Here is a 21,303-nt window from a genome sequence, read left to right on the forward strand (position 1 = left end):
CTAAGATAAATTGCTAATTCTAAAACACTCAGACTTGTCTCCTTAGTGCGTTTCTTTAAGACATTTTTGAGAAATCTACAGCAATTCAGAATAATGCGTTATCTAAACAGTGAGATCAAAGATCAAATATGACTTGAATGACAAGAAGTTATATTATGTACCAAATCTTCCATTTTGCTTTTTACAAAAACAGACGCACAGTAATTTATGTACAATCAATAAGGGAAGCATAAAAAACTCTGTATTAGTTTAGCTCTTTGTATTAACCATTAGAATAATAAGAAATTAATCAATAAATACATTTAAAGTTTTACTTATGAATGGCTGATACATCAGTTTATGTGATGTATTCAAAACTATTGTGTGGCAATTGCATGCTTTAAATTTGTATTGTATTAATAAATATTTAGGATTTATAAGTATTTTCATGGTACTAGAAACAAGCTCATTTTTGCTTGAAAACTTACATTTAAACATATGCCTGAGAAGGGCTCTAATTGCCTGCAGTTAGAAATCAACCCTGCAGCACAAGGTTCCCTACTAAAGGCACATTGTTAGATTTAGAGGAGCTAGTTCATCCATCTGGGCTCGCCCACTGAGGTGCACAGCAGGAAGTAAATGTCATTTTTTTATAATCAGACACTGAATCTGGCATGTTGTGCCACCAGTGTGGAAAACACAGTTGAGTGTTAGGTATGTTCTATTTACGTTTGACCACTTTGCAGAACACAAACCAGAAAGGCAACGTTAGCATGTCTTTACCTTATTATGGTTATATGTGTGACTAGTAGCAAGAAGATTACACAGAGGATACAAAACAACTTTGGCTTCCATTTAGTCATGTTATAAGCTCTATTCTATCTAGGGCTGTTTGGTTTCTACCAACTCCAAAAGAGAATATTTAGCTTTTTATCTGGTAAATGCTCCACTAGCGAGCCAGTACCTTTTTCTGTCTGCTGTTTGATGGACAGGTTGTGCACAGTGGCCTCATTGCAGCATTTCAGTGACAGCTACCTGCTGCTGCAGAGCGTTAAGAGTGAATCAGAACACCGAAGCTATAGGCCTTAGAACCAGAACAACGAGCTGTAAGAAAGACACTCAGAAACCCTGTAGAGCTGCAGAGAATTGCACAGCAAGGAGATCTTTCTCTGAAGGTCCATTACAAGAACAAGAGAGTATCAAATATAGTCATTTAGGGCATTGCACGAATAAGATTTTCATTGAGGCAGCCGTAACAATAAAATATCATTTTACCATCAGTGACCGCTGCTACAGAATATAAAAGCTGCAACAAAGTATTTTCTTTCTTCTGCTGTATCATACTTCTTCATAACTGCACTCCATTTCAGATATTAAATAACCCCTAGTTGGACTATCGAATAGTGTGTATGATATTTCTTCCTTATCTATTGGTATTACTTCTTAATACATATTAAGAAGTAAGAAGGTACATGTATATTTATAGTTTTCATTTTCTTTCTTTGTTTCCTCATTACATTTTGTTTTTTTCTTGACATGTTCAAAGTAAATCTAATCTAATTAAATGTAATCTGACCATGTGAATATATTTTATTTTTTTGATAATATACCATATTTAACTTTAAAATAATTTGCTGCACTGTTTTCACTGCTGTTTGTTTTAATGGCCTTTTGATGAAAATGGTGATGATAAGAGCAGCGCAGTGCGTTGTCATGGTGACAACATAATCGCAATCCCTGCTCTCTATACCTGACATATTTCCTTAAAAAGTGAAATATATTGAGTGACCCATACAGATGTTTGTCCTGCAAATATCTCTGGTGTCGGCAGATAAGGTGGCCACTGCTCAGCACTGTCTGTAAAACAAGACAGTAAAAATGTCTGCAGGTAGTTTTGTCCCACGGAGTGAAATACTGGCTTTACCCATTGTTCAACTTGGGCAACTGCTATGGTCTTGGGGTGGTTTTATTGCAAAGCACACAAATGATCTATTTAAATCACCACTTAGCTCTAACTAAAACATCAAAGAGCGAGAAGGGGCCATTCTGAGTTGTTTCGGACTCTGCTGTGGCAAATTGGATCTACTATGGAGCCACTTTCTCCATTGACATCCCTGGAAAATCAAATTAAAAGGGAACCCTTGCTTCGAGTGCTTGAAATTGCTTCCTGCGCCATGCCTAATCACTGAAAAGGGGGATGAACCAACTGAGACTATGATTTGTGTGGGAGAAGGAAATCTGGATCAACTTTTTGCTGAAGCTGTGCTGGATAATCTACTAAACATCAAAGAGGAGGAAGGGAAGAAGTATAAGAAGGAAATTTATTGCGTAGGCTTGATTGGAAATCCTGCGGAGGTTTCTGGACCCCCTGTAATCGTTTGTAATCTCTTAAAGGTTGTATGTGGCCTTAGAAGAGCCAAGAAGCAGCCCATTACCCATCTCCTGGCGATGGGAGGTCCTGATAGTGCACTGTTTGAGGACAGCAGGAAATGAGCAAGCAGAGGAAGAGAGGGGCAACAGCCTGGGAGAGAAGGGAAGAAGTAATCTCTCTAATCTAGGCACAAATATACCGAAACATCAAAGTATTGTCAAGTCTGAGCTCAGAGGAAAGTTGGCTTTAGATGTTAATGAATTGATAATAACTTCCTGAGCACTGGAAGATCAATACCTGACTGCAGCTTTGCAGTCCTACTAAAGAGGTTCTCAGATATGCTTCAGTCAGTCTTAGTTATTCCAAGTTCATGAAGACAGCAACTTACCCTTCTGGACTGAATTTCATTCACATAGAGAGGCAACTGAAACTCGCTGACTCCTTCCAGGTGAATCCCATCCTCGTTCAGCTGGAGGTTTCCCATTCCATCCTGAAAATGAATCATGATCATCAGTGATTTTGTGAGGAGTTGAGCAAATTTTCCCAGTTCTAATCGAAGGATTGTAGCTTCATAAAAGCAAGACAAACTAAGTCTGTCTCTCACTGGACTGTATTTTGATGAAGCAGAATGTGCTACTACCAGACGGGCTGGTGGACAGGCAGCAGCGCTGAGTGACAGGGAAGAAGCAGGACATTACATGGAGGTGACAGTGTTACAGACACTCAGCCTCACACTGACAGGCTGCCTTCAGTGGGAGGCAACTGAGGAGAATTAGGCTAATGTGGCAGCTGTGGATGTGATGTGATGATTGATGGCGATGACAAAGGAACTAATCAAATTTATGGTCATTCGCATTTAAAGGAGTTGGCTTAATATTGATGTAAACTTTTAACATGACGATTATCATAAATGGACGATTATCACTAGGTGATGATGTTTTCTGCAGGTTTTTAACAGCACGACATTAAACACATTTTTAATAATAGTAAAATATTAAAAGCAGAAGCATAGTAAAAGTTGGGAAATGCACATACTGTAGGGACTAAACTGTACACACAGGCTACGTCATTATGCATAAACTGTAATACAATACATATAATAAAAACTAGAGTATACTGTCAAAAGTGTTCTAATCTTAGTTAATGACCAAGGTCACAGTCTCAATTGGTGTAGTGGAGTGCATTATATACAAATTGTACAAATATACAATAGTTATTCAGGTGAGCCAGTTCAAGGTACCAGCTACTGTATATTTCTGACTATTTCTGGCTGCAGAGGGCCTTGATAAAAGGGAGCACCATATCACAATGTTCTACAGCAAATATAGTCATGAGAAAAAAGAAAGTACACCCTTTTTCATTCTCAAAGTTTTACATGTCATACCTAAAATTAGGTACAGCCTCACATTAAGAACACATTATTTACAAGTAGAAAGCACTTGAGACACCTTCCGGAGAGTGGGCATCCTAGTACATCTCAGACTCTACAGGTCTCATTTAGCTTATTTACTGACAGTACAATTAGAAAAAGGTTCTCTAAAATAGCATGGCTTTGGTTTGCAAAGTTTAATCTGAACCTCATGGAACAATGTCCTTTAGACAGATGAGACTAATATGCTGTTTGCAGCATGCAGCACAAACACCTCATACGAGCTGTCAGGCACAGTGTTGGAGGGCTGATGATTTGGGCAGCCACTGTATCTGAACACCTTGCAGGCATTATCCTTCTCATGAACTCCTTTGTATTCCAAAGTATTCCAGAGTCAAACGTGTGGCCATCTGTTCTGAAGCTTGGTTGAAATTGGGTCATCAACAGTGCAATGATCCCAAACACAGCAGCAAATCTACAACAGAATGTCTGACGGGACCACGATTAAACGCCTTGATTTTCGTCTTTTTCAAAGTTCAGACCACAGCCTTACTGAGATGCTGTGGTGGGACCTGAAGAGAGCGATGCACAAATGCCCACAAATCTACTATAACCGAAGCCACGTTGTAAAGAAGAACTTCCTCTTCGACAATGTCAGAGACTGATAAATTGTATTTTGATGTAGTTTTCGTTTATTTACACGTTATAATACGTAATTTGCTTTTCATCTGATTTATCTCATTATAAGACTCGATAAGGACCAGATGATATTTTAAATCATGTCCTGACCTTAGAAGGGGGAAGTCCATCCAATAAATTTTACAGTTTTTCAAAAAGTCAGTCGTTAAGCTTGTTGTATCAAACTTTGTCTCCAATAGCCCAGCGATTTACACACAAATTAGATTCTTGCTATTCTTTCAACAAAAAATGCATATAATTAAAATAATACAAAATTGCAAAGATAATGTATGTATAATGTATGTATAATGTATGTATAATGAAGCATGAATCTGCAGGATATTGGCCTATTTTTCACCTCCTATTAATTCAGGACATGATTTTTGTTGCAGATAACTCAGACAAGATTAAGCCTAACCACAACACAATGAGCAAAGTGTTGTGTGAGGACAGCTTTGTAAGGATTTGTATGGTCAGATCAGCCCTGAGGGACGTGTTGAAAGATTCCACAGAGCTAGCATCACAAATGGATGGAGATAGTGATTTAAAGAGGCATATCGACAGCAGGGAGAGCTCCATCATATATGAGAACTGGGACTGGGAACAGACAGGAGAACAAAATCAAAGGAGTGCAGGCGGAGGGTGGGGCAGAGTGGAGGTCTTTGTGTGTCAGCAGGCAGATGTTACAGTCACTACTGTGCTGAAGTGGGGTGATTTAGTGGATGTGAATAGTCCAGAGGGAGGTGGAGAAAACAGGAGGGCGTTACAACAGCTCAGTTGTACAGAGTTAAGGGACCTGGAAGAGACCTTGAGCTCCACTGAACCATAGAAAGGTGCAGTATATACCCTTCTATAAGTATATAGAAGCAAATAGACCACTAAATATTACCCAGCTGCCCTAACAAGCAGAATAAAGTTGTGATGCAGATTTGTGCTTGTCAAGAGGTTTATAAATCTACTGGGCAATACACCTTTATCCAGTGCCAAGGATGACACATTTAAGATACTGCAGATGCTGTACATGAGATACCCAGGTGTAAGTTAGGTGGTAGAGTCTTTTATCAAAGCCAATGTCCTCTGAGGTTATAGACTAACTCTAAGTCTTAATGTGTAGATTAAAAGTACAAAACAATTCAAACATGTCTTTAGGTGTTGCCTAAAGAGAACTGTTCTTTATTTGCATTCTCATTTGAACTGATTGTTACCAGTGAGCTGGACAACAATGTCAGGACAAAGAAGAATATGCAGGGATACAATAGCTGCTCCAAGTTTACTCATGTTTTAAAATGGAGTTTGCCGAATCCTGAAAGATTTAAGGCGTTGAGATAAATATTCTGAAGCAACACCAACAGCAATGATAAGGTCTTTTACTCATGACACAGATTGATGGGAGGCGAAGGAGTAAAGGAGGGATATCAATAGTCAGGAGGCGCCCCAGCCACAGAGAGGGGACTGCTGCCATCAGGAGATTGTTGACAAAATGGTAAATTGTGTGCATTGTCCCTGAAAATGTCACAGGAGCTCACAGCTTTAGCCTGTTTTGTTTGTGATGAACATATCTCAGTGTCAGATGGACCAGCTGCCAAGTCTTTTCTAGAGGTTCTTTTCTTTGAGAAAAGACACGCAACATAAGACATGGTGCCTGGAACTTATTTCAAATTGGTTTTCATGAATACATTTTCCACTCAGTGTTTATATTAACCAGTTCTGACCTGGAATGACATTGAAATGTTATGCCTTATAAGCCTGGAGACACACTATATCAAATTTAAAAGCTGAAGGTTCAACCTCTCAAATGTTTTTCTATTTCATCCTTCTAGTTTCTTCAGAGGCTGAGAAAATGTTTCAGTTTGACGTTTTCCAGGAAACCCTCAGGTTTTAGATAATTGTTTTAAAATAAGTCTTTACTGACATTAAAACTACAGTAGAAAACACTGGCATTGCCATTACTTGCATAGAAGTGCGACCAAAAGAAACTAAATGAAATACTTGGGTCAGATCCTGGGGTTTGTTTCATTTTGATTATTCTACACATCAGAAATGCTTCTTGCAGGAAAAGGACAATATTTTCTGTTCTGGCATTAAGATTTATAATACCATCATCATAAACTGCAACCCTATAAAAGGGCTTTACCAAGACAGCCTTATTACTGTCTTGCACAATAAAACTGTCAATGTTTCTAAAAGGGTAAAACTTGACTTCACATAACTCACAAAAGAGCTTCACAACATGCTAATCAACCAATGGATAGCATTAGTAATATTAAAATCTAAATTTGCATGAAAAAGAGTAGCTATTCTTTATTAAATCACATATTTTTTGTTGCTTTTTTTTAGTTGGAAGCATAACCATAGTTGTACAATAAATATCAAATGTGGAGCAGCATCAATTCCTCACTCACTGCGAGACACACAACCCCAATGTGCAAAATGGAATCAAGAAAGATTTTCCGAAGAACCTCATTTCTGGATTAACTGGTCATAAAATGTTCCATGTATCCATCTATATAAAGACTAAAGCAATGGTGTAATATTCTTCGGAATGGTTTACAAAAAAATATTTTCAATCAATTTTCTATTCAAAGAACCTTTAGTGCTTTTGTGTAGATGGAAGAAGTGTTTTCAACCTTGGATTTATTAACTGGACAAACTTTATTTGTAGCAATGGTATTATTAAGCTCTCCTTGTAGCCTTGGCTCAGAGTAGCAGAGCTTTCAGATTTTAGACATATCCTGTATCTTTTATGGAGTATGATTGTGGTGTGAATCAAGGTTGCAGCACATCCAAATATGCTGCTTCTATATTTGTGATGTCTTCACTTTTGTGAGGAGAACACAGTTCTGGTTTCCTTCTTATGAGTCATCGCCTATGTGTTAGCTAAATCTTCCAACCGTCTGTGGTGAAATTTGGGTCAAAGGAGTGCCCACACTTTGAATGGTAATTCAATTTAAGTTGATGACATAAAGTAAAACAAAGAGCTTTAACATCTGATGTTCACTGATGGTTTAATTTACCTATATTCTTTTTTAAAGGAAAAACAAACAAGCACTTTTTTAGCCAAACAGACCCGGTTGTACTTTTCGTGACGTGCTGAACTCACCACTGAAAAATTCATGACCTTGATGATCCAGACAGTCAGGGCCAGGTTAACAATCATGGTGACCAGCAGCAGCAGCAGGAAGAAGTAGAGGCATCTTTTTCTCCAGCCATACAGGCCCACAGGGTGAACTGCATCACAGCCTGGTCGCTGCAGGTGCAGAGACTGTGATGCAAGAATAAACTGCTCCTGGGTAATCTGGAAAACAAACACACAGAGCAACCTTTATGTTAGCTGGTGTCAAGGATACATTCAATCCTCACAGAAGCAATCACTTGTTGTAAGTAGCTGTTACCTTGGAAGCACTACAGAAAAATGACTCCACCATTTTCTCTCTTTAAAATAGTGACATTACACTAAGAATAAGTGAGAGGTTGGCATGATTGTCTGCTGAGGTGCTGCTACAGCCTGAAACACCCACGTTTGGTAATTCTGTGGCGGGAGAAGAGGATACTTTGAGCTGTTAAACACTATGAACATGTGTTTTAAAATAGTAAATAACAATTACACATAAGGAAAAATCTTTTTTTTCATTGTTGCAATTTTTGTGAGGACATAAACGCAACTGGATTTTTTAAACTGACTCTGTTGCATAGTAATTGTGCTTAGAAGACAGCATCATTTAGGAGACTATTCTATTAAAAGAAACATCAAGTGAAAGAGCCCATTCTTTAACGGTGGTGCGTTTCGTTCCACTGCAAGGAAGGGGGATCATCTGTCAAGATTCATCGATTACAAGTGAATTGTGGGAATAACTGGCCCTGAAGTGAAAAGCTCTTACATAGCACACACTTCTTTAAGTCAATGAACATAAATCTTCAGCCAAAATCTGGATACTAATGAGCTAATCAAAGGGATTTATACGAGTTAAAGTCTGGAAAACATTATCCTTGACCTTTTCGTTTGCATTTATGTTCTTTACGATAAAAAGTCATTTGTATGGATTTAATAACATGTCACAGCTTTGTTTTCAGTGCTAATTACTTGTTGACATTTTGTCATTCCGCTGCTTAAAAAAGGAAAAAGAAAAACATGAGTGACAGCTTTCTGCAGCCGGTCTATTTACCTCTCTGCTCGAGCTGAAACCTTTACAAGGTTACAGCTCAACAATCAGTCAAATATTCCATTTACATTAAGCTGGCTGTATGAGGCTCCAGAAATAAAACTCAACAAGGACCGTAGCCACCAGCAAAAAGTCCAAGACTTAGAGAAGGGATGTCTCTTAGGAGAACACAAGAGAGAACACAAGTTCACGTCATATCCAAATATCTAGCAGTTTCTCCCCTAAACATTCATCAAACATTTCCAACTGGATAATAAGAAAGTCAAAAAGTCTAAATTGAATACCAGCAAAATGTTCAAGCAGACTAAGTAAGTGCCTGCCAGCCACAGAGAAGCTGCTACACAGTAGCTCTGATTTGAAATCAAAGAAATTGATGTTCATCAACTGCAGCTGTCCAGGCTCTGGCGAGCAGTTGCTGTTCTCCAGCTGATCGTGACTGCAGGCTGACGGTATGAAACTCCCAGTCACAGAGTGAAAGGCTGGCTGAGCTCTAAACTGTTCCACTCAGCCAATGTGAGAATCGGCTTATATCAAGTTGCACATCACACACTTTTGCATAGATACAAATCCAGGAGCAGCAGAATGTTTTATTGAATCATTTTGGGTTGTTTTTTTCCCCCAGAGATCTCAGTTTCACAGCATGTTAATTTATCATGCGTGCTTGAAATCAGTCGATTGCATGACACGCAAATCCATAATTGATACACCTGTGCACAATCCCCCCCAAGGGTGTCCTAGATGTGCAATTCATGCATAAGGTGAAAGTCATGCCCCACATGCTTTATTCACACTCAGCATATCATTAGCATAAGACACTGATGGCAACTATCATTAGATCGTAGGTTTTTCTGACAGGCTCTCATTAACTGTGGAAGAGGAAGAAAATACTCTTTAGCTCAGCAATTTGAAGACTTTCTCCAAGAAGACCTGGATTAAATGGCTGAGGTTAAAATAAAGTCATTACAGCAACTATATCCTGTAGACGTCTTGAGTTATTAGTTCAGATGAGGTTTTAGTTAACTTATAGAAGCAGCAATGCAACAGAATGTCCGTTTTAAGAGTTAGGACTCAGAATAGTAGCCTGTGAAGCTTTTGTGTTGTTGCAACAAATCAATATCTCCTGCGAGGGTGAGCAGTTGATGAATTTCAGTCATTATACTACCAGAAACACAGAAGCTGATTTTGTAAAACTGTGCAGGCTGTGTGTGGAACGGTGGCCAAAGGTGGGAGCCAGAATAAGAAAATAATCCTTCAGGCTATTCCAGAATTTATGGAAACACCTGCACTTCCAGACATTTATCAAATCCAAAATCCTTCACTTTGGATACAACTCATGATTATTTAATTGAAGTATGCCAAAAAGCTCAAGTGCTATCTTTAGATGTGGGAAAATGTCTACTTTTCACTGTAATATTTTCTAAGTTGATTGATTAACTAATAATGAGACAACAATAATGAGAATAATTTGTAGTTGCAACCCTGGATTTTCCTGCTAAGTATAGACAGTCAAACTGTGGGAGGAAAACTCTGGTGGAGTAAAGTTTGGTTGTGCACTGAGGCCAAATCCTTATGAAGGCCATAAATGACTAGATACATCATTTTGAGACATAATACCACAGGTGACCACACAGAACACAATGCATCAAATAAGAGTCTTACACAATCATAGCTCTGCTGATCTTCATCCACTCTTTAAAAGACGGATGAACACTTCGGGTCACAACTGGAAGTGGCGGCAGATGTATCACAAATAGATGTTGCGACTTGGCAGCAAATACAAATGATCCACATCACTGGCCTAGAAATGTCACTGATTCCAATTTAACGTACGTTACAGCTGAGGGACAACAGCATTGTGAGAGGCACAGCGCAGAGGCTGACTATGAGCACTCGGTGTTGAGTCACACAAGGTTTTTTTCACAATCACAACTTTCCTCAGTGTTGAAGGTGTCTTCAGGACAACATCCAGCAGAATTATACGCTTAACTAGAATTTAAAAGACATTCATAAACATTTATATCACAAAGACTAGATCGTTTCAGAAACATATTTTAGCCTATGGCCCTGCTGGTCAGTCTATTTTCAATCCATTGTTGCTAGGGGAAACTTCAGCTCTTGTAATTTCTATGGCAACCCACTGTTCCCAAAACTAGAGGACCTTGTGATTTCTTAACCAGACTTTTAATGCATATATTACCTTGGTGGAGTTCTGCCTCCTAAAGCATGGTAATTTATAAAGCCAGTGCATAGTGGCTACTGTCAATCATTTAAGGATGCCACTCACAAACATGCTGGACAGAACTGACCAAGATGTGTAACTGCAGCACATGTGAGTAAACTACTCAAAATATTGATCACAAAGTAAACTGGCAAGCATGCCACTCTTTAGGTATGACACTCCAAACAGATATTGATGTTATTTTTTTTTTATTGAGGAAGAAGAAAGCAAATCCAGTACCTAAAGACATACATTTAAAAACCTGGAGCGGCTGCGATTTAAAGGTAACTCCTGGAGCGGATGAACATGTAAAATTGGTGGCTATGCTACCACTATCTGGGCAACAAACTGCATTAATCTTTTACAGACCTTAATTTACTCATATGGCAATCGTATATAAATCCCAACATCTCAGTCCAAACATTCAAACTCACCAGACCAGTGTAATCTGAGAATATTACGGCTAACATCTGATCTTCTGAAGAATCCCACTGTAACCTCTGACTTTGGTTTGCATTTTCCACTCCAACAGCAGAACACAATAAATAAAGCAATAATAAAACAATAATAAAGCAATAATAATGCAAATTATAGCACTGACACCAACCATGTGGATGTGTTCACAATAAACCTTTAAATAAGCGCCGTAACAAGAAATGACAAGCATTATTAAATGTTAATATTCACTATTGTCCAAGGTGAATGGTTCACAATGTAAGATGGGACTCCCACAGGAGGGTAAAGAGGTTCCCAAGGAGCCAACAATGATTTGAGTAAGATGTAAAAAAATAAATTTGAAATTACAATGAAATATGTTGCCATTTATAAGAAGTTGAAAGTAAACTTGAGTGCGAAAAGATTGGAAACTGCCAGCAAACTGTCCACAAATTCACAATCCTGAGCAAAACAGACCAAACTGGACTCCTGGCCGTGACAAAAAGCTAAAAATTGGGAAGTCATTTATCACCGTTTGTTCACATCCGGAATGCTTGTTGTCACATGCAAATTATTTTTTTCCACACACTTGTTTTCCATCTTTTAAAAAATACGGTGCTATAACCTGTCTAAATGAAAGGCATTAACATGCTCAAAGGGAAAAATGTTCTTCTAGTCAAGAGTTTAAAAGCACTGATCATGAACTCAAATGTCCCACAAAATTGGGCTTACAATGATTTCTTTGACCAGTTGCTGGGCAGAATTATTGCACAACATGTATTCTTGGCTAAACAAATCAGTGCACAAGTTCAAACAGGTCATACATACTTTATATTCTACATATAAAGCTTATTGTAAGCCTATTTTACCCAGTCCAATAACAAACTTGTGCTGTTGGACATCATTTCACATGACGCACATCCCCAAAGTGTGTCTGGGGACACAACCGTACTTGAACCACTTAATAAGTGTAAGTTTTAAACATTTAAGATATAATTTGAGTTAATGCTGGAGAATTCTGATGTAGTTGTCATCTCCGTTATTCCATCCATTTTGTGCTTTCTTCCTGCTCCACTTGGAGCAAGACAGTCCCACAGCATGATGCTACCACCACATTTGCTACATTATTCGTTGAGTTGAATATCCTAACTTTTATCCAGCAAAGATGTCTGCTCAAGGTGTTCAAACAATTCAACTACAAAACTGTTCTCCAGGACTTTTTTTTCTTCGTCCATTTCATCCGCTGCAAACTTTGTCCGTCCAATGTCAAACGTTTCTATGTTAGCTAATAGAAGCTGCCATGAATGATGCCATTCAAGATGTGGTCCCCTTTCTGCTACTTAAGCCTGACTGGCAAGGTTCTAATTTATTCAATTTATGACTTAAAGGATATCTTTTAAAATGAGGTTGTGTGAAGTAGTATCTGCAGAGCACTCTCAGTTTGGAGCTAATCCAATTTTCACCAATTTAAACAACACAAACTTAAAAAAAGTTCTTTTTCTCCAGCCATACTTGCAACAGAGTTTTTTAGTCGTAGTGGTTTCACTCTGGGGGTTAAATACTCAAGATTCTTTGCCAGACCTAAACCCTGATATGTTGAGTTGAGCTTTATCAGTAGTTTCAGCTGTCACACACACAAATCTCTTCCATCATTAACGTTACAATATAATATGAGTAGCTTGTGTGATTCAATCTTTTTTGGTCACCTGGTTGTTGATTGAAACCAGCAGGTTCTCTTGGGCTGTGTGATATCGCATGCTGGAAACATTAAAGAGGCGACTGTGTTCTCGCTACAGTTTTTTTCACCAAGCTTTTCATCATATTTCCTGTGTGATGTGCTCTCATTGGCTGTAGCTCCTCCCCAACCGCCTCGGTGTCCGTGAGCCTAATGTGTGAACACATTGCTAAAGGGTGATGGCCGATGGAAGGCTGTTTTACCTCAGATCTTAGATATTTGTTTGCTACCTCCAACATGTGTTTCTGACAGCTATGTTTTAAAATTCTGCAGCATGAACTCAGCTTAAGGTCAAATACATTTAGTAAAGTTAATCAGCATTGAGTTAATATGTAAGTGAGAGAAAAGTGGGTAAATGTTCACCTTGTGCTCATTTAAAAAACAACAAAAGCCACAAATTCTTGTTTTTTTTCTGTTGAAAAATGAATATTGTATGAATATGACTGAAAAAGATGAATCATGTATTAAGGGATGACAAGTACTGCATAAATGTGTTAAAAGTCTTGATCTGTTAAAGAGAAAGAAAATCATAAAACATTAATGTCATAACAACAAAAAGTATCTGTTTGTAAAATCCACTTTTTCCACTCCACTCAGACTAATTGCTGAACTGGAAACTGTCCTCTCATCCTGAACGTTTAAGTGTTTACGATTCACATTCATAAAGGCTTGTTTAAAAAGTCAGTGAGAGCTTTCTGTGATGAAATGATCAAAACGCAGCATGTTCTGCAGCACTCATCATGAACAAATGTGTTTAAAATCCACTCAGATGTGTTACCAAGTACAGTCATCAGTAAATACAGTTTCTAGAAAAAGAAACACCTACACAATAGCTTCCTTCTCCAAGGTAGAGTTAAGCCATAAAAAACATCTCTCCAGATCGCACAATACGTTGAAAACATCCTCACAAATTTCTTGCAGTCGTATTTTTCTTTGAAATTACTGCCTCATCAGTCCCATTTGTGTGTGTTTGCACTGAGATCTCTCACTTTTCCCTTTGCCTCAGGGGGAAAATGGCATCTACAGAGCTTTGTCTACAGTCCTTACATCTCGATCCAGCCAAAGCCACCAATAAGCCAGCAATTACCCAACAGTCCTCTTCCTACCACCACCACATCTCATCTTCACCAATTAGCATAGAGGGTGATATTCTATATGCTGCTTTGATCAAGTGGTGACATGCTGCCGAGGCAGCGAAATACATCTGAGAAGCTTCTAATGAAAGAAAATGAGACGTTATTAATGCTTGATAATGTTAATCAGCAAATCAGCGGGTGCTCTCTCGCTCAACAGTGCCACTGGAGTCCCACAAGGCTGCCTCAGCTGGAGGTAAGAAAACATTTGAGGCGCACTAATGATTGTGTATCTTTTGCTCATCCATTGTGCACATGCGCACAGCTGAGGTCGGTGGGAAAGTAGATGGACATAATTATGCTCAAAGTCTCACATAAAGTATGAAAACACCTATTTAGGCTCTGTGAGCATTCTATTTTGACAGACAGACTAATTAAAGAGACCTGATAGCAAAACTGTAACTGGGAAAGCCAATTCTACTGCTTAGAGCGTAACTCTATGCATTAATGTTACCATTTCTCATTGTTGACAATAAAGCATGTGGAAGAGGGTGCCGCTGTCAATAGTCATTCCTCTTTCATGTGAAATCCAATTTTTGTGGCTCCTTAATCTCGGATGGCGCTACAATAGCAGTGGAGTTTGTCACAATGGCTTAAACGCTTGCATTGCCTTTTCCTGATGTACGGATGATTGATGGATGGCTGTGCACCTCTTTTTACCTCAAAGCAAGGCAACTCAACTATAAGTATGAGACCAGCGGAGAAGAGTGACCTGAAAATAAGTCCAGTGCAACAAAGGGGAACAGCAGTTCAACAACAACACTGAACATCACAGGCCCTTTTAAAGGTTTTTCAGAGAGAATTTCCATTCACTGTCACTTACAGCCCTGCTTTGATGACGCTTTTATCAAGAAAATATCTGTACTCGGCAACACAAAGTGTGCAAAAACCTCTGTGGTATTTCTTTATCTCTGTTTATTAAAGTCACGAGCTGGTTTTAAGTCTCAGACGCTTGCAGCTCTGTCAGTTCCCTCCACAGTGATTGGTGGCAGGGGAAGAAGATGACAAACTGCTGATGTAAACAGACAAACACTTCCCTACAGTAAACTAGCTCTCTTTGCTAATCCCCAGTAAATCCTTAGAGAGCCAACAGGGCCATTTTGGTCTGCACCCCATAGGCGTCATTTGCATTCATCAGTTGAATGCACATCAGTAGTGCCAGATTGAACAGAGCATTATCAACAAATGTAATGTCACAAAGCATCCCGGACAAAGCCTCTGTTTTAATTAGATAAGAGAGACAGCTCTTAACACTTTCAAAGCACCTTGCTGGAACTCAACAAAGCACAGTACTCATAAAACATGACAAATTGGCCATGAGACAAACTTGCAGACTTACCACTGAAGTGTTGGATCAGCAAAGAGCCAGTTTCAGCTGGCGTGATTTCTTGACTGATAAGCGTGACCAAACCACTAAGCTCAGAGCTGCGTGTTTGTGTGCGAGACAGAAGAGGGCCAAAAGGTGGACCTGACAGCCAAGTCACAGAAGATCTGCTGTGCAGATTTCAGACATGTTGCTGCCTCTCTTTTCTTTTCCTTTGCACTGCAGCCTGGAGACTAGATGCACATGCTGTACCCAGAGGTTACTGCCTCCCTTGCTAGACTGGAATGATAATGAGAAAGCATGCAGGGAGAATATTCATAGGCTGTCACATTACTGTGATTCTTGAAGAGGAGAATGAATACAGTATGAGGTATGGTGCAAGAGAGAAATATATAAGAAAAGAAAAAAAAGACTCCAGGCAGGCTTCCTGAAGTGTTTGAACACTGGTCAGGTGCTATTAATCATACTCCTGCCTGGAGAGAAACGCGGACAGTTTCCATTCATCTTTAATTAGATGAGATTTTTAATGACACTGTTGAAGGGGGGGGGAGAGGTGGTCGGGACCTGTTGCAGAGGGCCGATGATTAACTCGAGTTTGGACAGCTGGATAAAACACAATAAAATTAAAATGAATATTAAACAAACAGACAACTACTCCCCAATCCAGCAGGACATGGTTGCTCAAACTCTTCTTGTCGCTCGACATGAATATCCGCAAAAATAAATATTATCCGTCAATAAATCCGTCACTTTCTATTCAAAATTGGGCAAACAAACACTTTTTTTTCTGTCAAACCTTACCTTGAGTGTCTCTATATCGAGGGTAGCCGACTGCTCCATTTTATATCTTCATTTGTCACAGTTACATATTTCCACAAAGTTGCCACGAGCCCGATAAATGCACGAGAATCAATCCCGCCTCGGTCGCTGACAACAGTTTTTGAATCTCATTAAAATAAGAGAGAAAAAAAGCGCTCATCAAATACATGTGTGATATCATTAACGTAGATATTGTTAATGTGTTCAACTGTACACGACTGCAGTCTAATAGTGATATGCGGGCTCAGGTGCTCACGTCCGATACTCACTTTCCGACTCGCTCTCCCTCAGAAACTCAGCCGTCGATAAGTACGACGTAATGACGCACAGCGCTTCCTCTACGGAATTTCAAATGAATATGAAACCATAACCTGAGCATAAACTGCCGTTCCAGCTGTAGGGCCTCACGCACGTGTGTCCACTTATTCTGATTCATAGATTAGACTTCTGCTCAGGTTGGAGACATATTCTGAGTGAGAAGAGGTAAAAACATCTGAATTAGTATTTTTGGAGAGAAAAAGCCATCTGTGAATATGCTCCATAATGACTGGAAGTCTTATTTTATGCTTATTTCACTATAAGCATATTGGCATCTGGGTTTATTCTTCTTCTTCTGCTTATGAAAATCACCTTTGTGTTGTCAAGATTTTGCAGTCCAGAATCACATGCATTCAATAAATGATTCTATTATTTGATCACAAAGGAACAATGATAATCAGCCCCAGTTATGTTTGGAAATAAAATACTGTAATTGCTCTGCCAAGGATTTCTTCATTCCATCTATTAAAGTTTTAAAATACACCCGCATACACTTATTCCAGCATTTTCTTTCTTTCTTACTTAGAACAGTACTTTGTTTTGACCAATTCTAATTTCTGAATATGTTCTGCTGTATATCAAAGTGAGTTACCCCTCTCTGGTTGTTAGTGGATTGCAAAACATTTGTTTTTGCATTCAGTGGCAACTTAAGAACAGTTATTTTGTTCTTTTGTTCTTTTTTCATTTTTATGAACATTGAAAATGGGAGATTAACACTTTTGAGTTGGTCACCCTGTATTTAAAGGGCAGATGTATGTGCAAAAAATATTATATTTGTTGTTGAATATATATACAACTCAGCTGTAGTGTGTGACATTTCTGCTTTATGAAGATGCTCTAATTTGACTGTAAATGCAAAAGAAGCAAAATACATCCATTTTGGACCGAAGCTATGTTCGTAAAGCAGATACTTATATTCTGAAAGTGTGATCTGATCCTGTTTCCGGTTTTGTCATAGTGAACTGTGAGTCGCTTCACAGAAATCAAATCCTATTCATCAGAGGATGCGATGGTTAAAGGGTAAAAGAAAAAAACTTGGCGGCTAGGTTGTTGGAAACTAACACCCAGCAGCAAAAGTAGTGTAATGTTCATTAGAGGGTAACTTTAAAGACAACAGACCTGCTGCATGACATTGGGATGAATTAACACACATTTCAGAGGAGACACCTTACACCGGTGGAGAATCCTCTCAGTCGGGGACAAAGACGCTCATTCACTTGTAGTTGTTGCACCCTGTAGGAGGCGCAGCCACACTGCAGTAAGAGGAAAAGATGGACGGCGCTTATACATCATTATCTAAAAAGACAAGCGAGACAGATAGATACTTTATGGGTTCCACAAGGGAAATTATTTTGCCACAGCTGCAAACAATGTGGTAAACTAACAATGCAAAAGACAAGGATGATATGTACTAACATGCAAAAGAATGTAACAATAAGGACAGCCAACGACGAGTAGAAAATTGAATTAATTTATTTCAAAAGATATAAAAGTTTGGATGTTAATTATAAAGCATTAATCAGCGCAACCAATGGAAAGCAACAATTAAACCGTAAATAAGGACAGCAGAGGCAGTGCGACCGATGACAATAAGACTTTACATATTTATATAGTTACAGTAGCAGTGCATACAGATGTGGAGGGAATTGGTGTGTTCACCTGATGCAGAGCTGAGTTGTTGTACTATGAAATGGTGGATGGTATGACCAAAGTTTTTCTTTTTTTTTTTTACAGCTGAGCTGGATGAGTCTGCTGGAGGATGAGCTCTGCTGTCTCTGTTGTGTGTGTGACTGGGTGGGATGGGTTGACCATGATGGAGAGCCATTTGTTCTGTGACCCCTGTCAATTACTAACCTCAGTGGGTTCAGTCCAAGGATTTTTCCAGCCTTATGGATGAGTTGATTCATCCTGCTGACATCTGTGACACTGATGGTGGAAGATGTCCTGCCTCTTACACACTGAACGATCTGAGTTGTCTTAGTGACTATCTATCCTCACAATTGTACAGAGTGTGGGTATTGTTTTACACTTTGAGTTTCCAGCAAGGTTCTCAAACCAAGCTTAAAATGAAAAGAATAGATAAATGAAAGCCAGATCTGGTGAAAAAAAAATCATCTGTGATAATAGTCTTGACTCACACAGGTAACTCAATTAAGATAGACACGCATATTTAATGCTGTCAATTTGGTGAATTTGACAACAAAACTCAAGGAGGCATTTTTTTATTTGACTTGTGAGTGAATATCACTTATAAAGGCTTTGTATTTTTAGTCTTTCCAAAACTTTCAAGCCAATTCTTCCAATTAAAGAAATAACACTGAAACTGATAAGAACAAAGAAACTAAAAGTCAGACATCTTAAACTAAAAAAAATTAATATGTTAATCACCAAAAGACTAAAACTGAAAATACTTCAGGCTGCATATTATTAATAAAAATGTAAGCAACCTTAAAAAGGGCCTTTCGTTGCAGTAATTTCAAAACGACAATCGGGGGCAGCAAAGTGCTGGCCAGGCAAATGCAATCAATCCCGAGCTCCACGTCTGAAGGTTTAACAATCGATTATCGACCAATCAATTCACAAGCGCAAGGATGTCAGACGCCAAGCAAATTATGGCACAGAAAAGGTATATCTATGATTCAATTGTTTGTGTGATAAGCGTATTTTGACACTGTCATAGCTCTCAGGAAATTAAAATCTCATCTAATCGTTTGTTAATCTCGGAAGATCACCGATGGCGGTTGGAGCCATATTTATAACCTATATTATGGTGTTATCGAGTCTAATAAATCAGCTAGTGGTTAGGATAAGACACCGGTATCATTATTTGATTCTTACTGGGTTGCTTTTGTCATTTTGTCATTATTCTGTATAAAATGTGTGTGTTGCAGCGCTAAAATCGCAGCTGGAGCTGTTGTGTGTGTTGAGAGTGAGATAAGAGGAGATGTGACCATTGGTGAGACGTTTTCTTTTTTCTTTTTTTTTTTAAAATTACAGCTATATATGTGTTACCGTACGGTTTTGTGCTCCGAAAAAATTTGTATTTATTTTTGAATTTTTTGCCCTCACAGGTGCCCGGACAGTCGTCCACCCCAAAGCTCGGATCATAGCAGATGCAGGGCCCATAATTATTGGGGAGGGTAATCTGATAGAGGAGCAAGCGCTTATTATTAACAGGCAGGCGTGTGTTGTAGCTTACCGTTAAATTCCTTATGTGCACGTTACCCTTTCATTTATCTGGTTTATTGTGTGTCGTCTGTAGTTATCCTGAGAATATAATGCCAGACACAGAGGGAGTTGAGCCCAAGACCATGACCATCGGAACCAACAATGTGTTTGAAGTTGGATGTGGTATCCTTTACAGCTAACACATCTCTATATAGATCTGACTTTATGTTCTTCTGCAGGAATACCAGATGTGTTACAGACATGCACCAGAGAGCACTAACACAATCACTAATTTTCTTTTTTTTTTGTCCTGCTTTGTACACGTTTTCATCACAGTTCTTCAATTTGTATACAGTGAGACACACGATTATTATGTGTTTAAAAAAAGACAATCAGGTTATTGAACGCTTATAATTTGCAGTGACTATTAATTGTTTCAATGTACTGGTTGAAAATCCTTAAATCTGCCACAGTCTCTCAAGCTTTGAAAGTTGGAGACAATAATGTGATTGAGTCCAAGGGTGAGTATTCCAGTCGTCTGTCATGATATGTGTAATGTTCATTGGCCAATACTGTAAATTTATACCTGACACATGATGATCAAACTGATGCAAAAATCATGTGAAAATGAGTTACTGCCATGAAACTAATTTTCAACTTTATTGTAGTGTATTTTTTTAAATAAAATGCAGCTTTTTCTGATATCAAACCCAAGCTGACCTTGGGAGAAACGTGATCCTGACCAGCGGCTGCATCATCGGAGCGTGCTGCCAGGTCAACACGTGTGAGGTTGTGCCGGAGAACACGGTCGTGTACGGCTCAAACTGCATCAGGCGTGTGCAGAGTGAAAAGCCACAGGTCAGTTCCTTTCTATCCTTCTGTGTGTCTCAAAAACCTTTCTGACTTGTGTGAACACAAGTGTGACCAGTGATGGATTTGCCCCCCCCACAGCCTCAGACTCTGCAGCTCGACTTCCTCATGAAGATTCTCCCCAACTACCACCACCTGAAGAAGACGGTGAAAGGAAGCAGCACACCTGTTAGAAACTAATACAGTGGTGGATCCAGAATTAACCTGAAGCATCTGCACACACAGACACCTGAAGATCATTAATTTCTCTTAACACGTGTTCCTAAAGTCTTTTGGATTACTTCTCGCACAGAAAATGACCATCATACACTTACGCACCTTGCTTTTAGACCATATTTTATGACTGCTTATGGAATCTTTTGCTCCTAAATTTGTACTTTTACACTGGCTATTCATTTTAACGTGTTGCATTCATATATATTCATAAATGTTCAAATGAAATTAAATCAGTTATTCCATGAACATTATGGTGAATATTTGATTTCAACTCGCTGGTTTTAAATGTCTTATATTTAAGGACCAAAAGGAGGCACTACTGAGCAACTGTTTGCACTCTCTTTGCTTTCCAGTCTGAAGGCATTGTTTCGTCAGGTGATGAATCATATCCAAGTGAAGAAGTATTCATCTTTATGTCTAAAGATAGAAATATTCTCTATTTTTTTTGTATATGTGCTAAATATAATACATTTTTCAAGTTACAGTGCTAAAAATGGTCCCTCCAGATTA

At 38.7% G+C, this 21,303-nt stretch overlaps 2 protein-coding genes across 6 annotated transcripts in view; one reads left to right on the forward strand and one right to left on the reverse strand.

The window, feature by feature from the left end:
- The window catches only part of LOC140282404 (zeta-sarcoglycan-like), a 35,366-nt gene extending 18,838 nt beyond the window's left edge, over window positions 1–16,528 (reverse strand). For 2 of the 3 annotated variants that reach the window (XM_072376996.1, XM_072376994.1), the window contains exons 1-3: window positions 16,204–16,496; window positions 7,498–7,692; window positions 2,739–2,840 (exon numbers count right to left, since the gene is read on the reverse strand). In XM_072376996.1, the coding sequence (XP_072233097.1) occupies window positions 2,739–2,840; window positions 7,498–7,692; window positions 16,204–16,242 (336 nt within the window). In that variant the 5' untranslated portion in view covers window positions 16,243–16,496. Of the gene's footprint in view, window positions 1–2,738; window positions 2,841–7,497; window positions 7,693–16,203 lie in introns of all 3 variants that reach the window. The other variant, XM_072376995.1, reaches the window with a different exon arrangement.
- dctn6 (dynactin subunit 6) overlaps window positions 1–21,039 on the forward strand; it is a 34,693-nt gene extending 13,654 nt beyond the window's left edge. For 2 of the 3 annotated variants that reach the window (XM_072376998.1, XM_072376997.1), the window contains exons 2-8: window positions 13,952–14,274; window positions 19,431–19,495; window positions 19,611–19,716; window positions 19,802–19,890; window positions 20,181–20,228; window positions 20,423–20,565; window positions 20,659–21,039. In XM_072376998.1, the coding sequence (XP_072233099.1) occupies window positions 14,198–14,274; window positions 19,431–19,495; window positions 19,611–19,716; window positions 19,802–19,890; window positions 20,181–20,228; window positions 20,423–20,565; window positions 20,659–20,757 (627 nt within the window). In that variant the 5' untranslated portion in view covers window positions 13,952–14,197 and the 3' untranslated portion in view covers window positions 20,758–21,039. Of the gene's footprint in view, window positions 1–13,951; window positions 14,275–19,056; window positions 19,166–19,430; window positions 19,496–19,610; window positions 19,717–19,801; window positions 19,891–20,180; window positions 20,229–20,422; window positions 20,566–20,658 lie in introns of those variants that run through there. The other variant, XM_072376999.1, reaches the window with a different exon arrangement.
- Window positions 21,040–21,303: the final 264 nt, after the last annotated feature.

Source organism: Leuresthes tenuis, unplaced genomic scaffold (assembly GCF_036924035.1).
Source record: "Leuresthes tenuis unplaced genomic scaffold, fLeuTen1.0.hap1 SCAF_22, whole genome shotgun sequence".
Lineage (NCBI taxonomy): Eukaryota > Metazoa > Chordata > Actinopteri > Atheriniformes > Atherinopsidae > Leuresthes > Leuresthes tenuis.